The sequence below is a fragment of the Alosa alosa genome, chromosome 8, assembly GCF_017589495.1.
Source record: "Alosa alosa isolate M-15738 ecotype Scorff River chromosome 8, AALO_Geno_1.1, whole genome shotgun sequence".
In the NCBI taxonomy this organism is placed as follows: domain Eukaryota; kingdom Metazoa; phylum Chordata; class Actinopteri; order Clupeiformes; family Clupeidae; genus Alosa; species Alosa alosa.
In genome coordinates, this window is record NC_063196.1 from 7,167,592 (window position 1) to 7,170,091 (window position 2,500).

The 2,500-nt window shown below is 55.2% G+C and overlaps 1 protein-coding gene across 1 annotated transcript in view; it reads left to right on the forward strand.

Moving 5' to 3' along the window:
* LOC125299794 (leucine-rich repeat and fibronectin type-III domain-containing protein 2-like) overlaps window positions 1–2,500 on the forward strand; it is a 111,071-nt gene that overhangs the window by 99,759 nt on the left and 8,812 nt on the right. Inside the window, 2 exon segments of the mRNA XM_048251235.1 lie at window positions 340–1,116; window positions 1,118–1,728. Coding sequence (XP_048107192.1) covers window positions 361–1,116; window positions 1,118–1,728 — 1,367 coding nt within the window. The 5' untranslated portion in view covers window positions 340–360.

The following is a 2,500-nucleotide window of genomic DNA, read 5'->3' on the forward strand; positions in this document are numbered from 1 at the left end:
TCTCTACCTCCTCTCTTTCTGTCATCCCCTCTCTTTGTCTCTCTCTCTGTCTCTTTCTCTCTCTCCATATCTTTCTGTCTCTCTCCTCTTTTTCCTTTCCCTCATCCTTTCCTCTTCTCTCTCATTATGTGTGCTATATTTCTCCATCTGTCTGTTTTTCTTTCTTCTTTTGCCTGTGTTTTTTTATTCATTCATTCGTTTTTGTTTTTTTGTTTGTTTGTTTGTTCATCCACTCGCTCATTCAATCACTCATTCATTCATTCATTCATTCATTCATCCATCCATCCATCCATCTATTTATTTGTAATTTCATGTGTTTCTGTTCTCTCTCTCCTGTAGGTTCCTCTGTGTGACTCCACCATGGGCCACGTGCTGTGGGCGCTGCTGGTCCTGGGAGTGGTGGTGACGACGGCTCAAGCCTGCCCCAAGTACTGCGTGTGCCAGAACCTGTCCGAGTCCCTGGGCACCCTGTGCCCGGCCAAAGGCCTGCTGTTCGTGCCGCCCGACATCGACCGCCGCACCGTTGAGCTCCGCCTGGGCGGCAACTACATCCTGCGTATCACCCAGCAGGACTTTGCCAACATGAGCGACTTGGTGGACCTGACGCTCTCACGTAACACCATTGGCTACATCCAGCCCTTCTCCTTCGGGGACCTGGAGACTCTGCGCTCGCTGCACATGGACAACAACCGGCTGACCGAGCTGGGCCCGGATGACCTGAGGGGACTGGTCAACCTACAGCACCTCATCCTCAACAACAACCAGCTGGGCCGCATCTCCGACAAGGCCTTCGAGGACCTGGCCCCTTCACTGGAGGATCTTGACCTGTCCTACAATAACCTGAGAGGGCTCCCCTGGGACACCATCCGGCAGATGGTCAACCTGCACCAGCTCAGCTTGGACCACAACCTTCTGGACTACATCCCCGAGGGGACGTTCGTGGACCTGGAGCACCTGGCCCGTCTGGACCTGACGTCCAACCGTCTCCAGAAGCTCCCGCCGGACCCCATCTTTGCGCGGGCGCAGGACCTGGCGCTGTCCACCACGCCGTTTGCGCCGCAGCTCTCCCTGAGCATCGGCGGCAACCCGCTGCACTGCAACTGCGAGCTGCTGTGGAACCCGGGCGGTTGAGCGCCGACGCATTTACCTGAGACGCGGCGTCACTTCAGCCCTGGCGGGCGCCATTTGGAACGTGCGCGAGGAGGAGTTCCAGTGCGAGCAGCCGCTCATCACGCAGCACACGCACCGCATGCTCGTCCTCGAGGGCCAGACGGCCAGCCTGCGCTGCGAGGCGGTCGGCGACCCCACGCCCACCATCCACTGGATCGCGCCGGACGAGCGTCTCCTCGGCAACTCGTCCCGCACTGTCCTTTACGCCAACGGCACGCTGGACATCACCATCACCACCTCCAAGGACTATGGCACGTTCACCTGCATCGCCGCCAACGTGGCCGGCGAGTCCACCGCCACCGTCGAGCTGTCCATCATCCAGCTGCCGCACATCAGCAACGGCACGGGACCGGCTGTCCAGCCCAAGTCCAGGCTCTCGGACATCACAGGCACGACCAGGACCAGCAAAGGCGCGACCGGCTCCAGCCCGAAAGCGAAAGCCGCGGTCCATCTCGACGGACTGTCACCGGTCCGCTGGTCGGTCAGCAAAGCCACTCCCAAGGTGAAGATGTACCAGCTCCAGTACAACTGCTCCGATGATGAAGTCCTCATCTACAGGTACGGACGACTCTCTCTCTCTCTCTTTCTCTCTCTCTCTCTCTTTCTCTGTCTCTCTGTCCGTCTCTCTAATTGTGTATATATTGGAGTATGCGTGATGTGATTTATTCACCCGAATAGTTGTAGACAATTACAGTTCATCATTAAGTATGTTTGAGTTAAACACTAAACCTTTTCAAAGACAGAAACGCAAAGATTAAACCCTCATTGGGGACTATTACAAACCACGGAAATGTCAAGGGTGAGCTTGAGACAAAGCTATTATTTCCGCCAGCAGGGATTTGTTTGGAAAGGAGGACATATTTCTTGCCACGTTTGGCAGAGGCGACCAGAAACAACTCTGACTTAAACGCTGAATGATGATCTTTTACAACCCTCCCCACGCTCAGTATCAATAACGGCGAGTCGAGCCGACGGCCGTGAGGTTGCCACAAGGCCCCACCGCCGTTTTCTTTAATAGTATACACAATGGTGATGGTCTGCAGGGACCCATCCATCATCCCGCACTCTGCCTACTGAATTGTAAAAAGGGAAAAAGGGGGAAAAACAAGTCTTTCATCGTAGCACTTCCGAGCTTTTCTCCCCTCCCAACCCCCATCATCCGACATCTTATTCACAGAGCTTCATTCTGCCCGTGTCAGCGCCTTTTTGTGCTGGTAATGCCTTGCGAGGGGAATTCTGCAGTCACATGGGTCCGGACGTTGGCGACTGTCAATCCGTGGGCATTTCATGAGCCATAACTGTATTACGACGCAGGCAGACAGAACAGCGC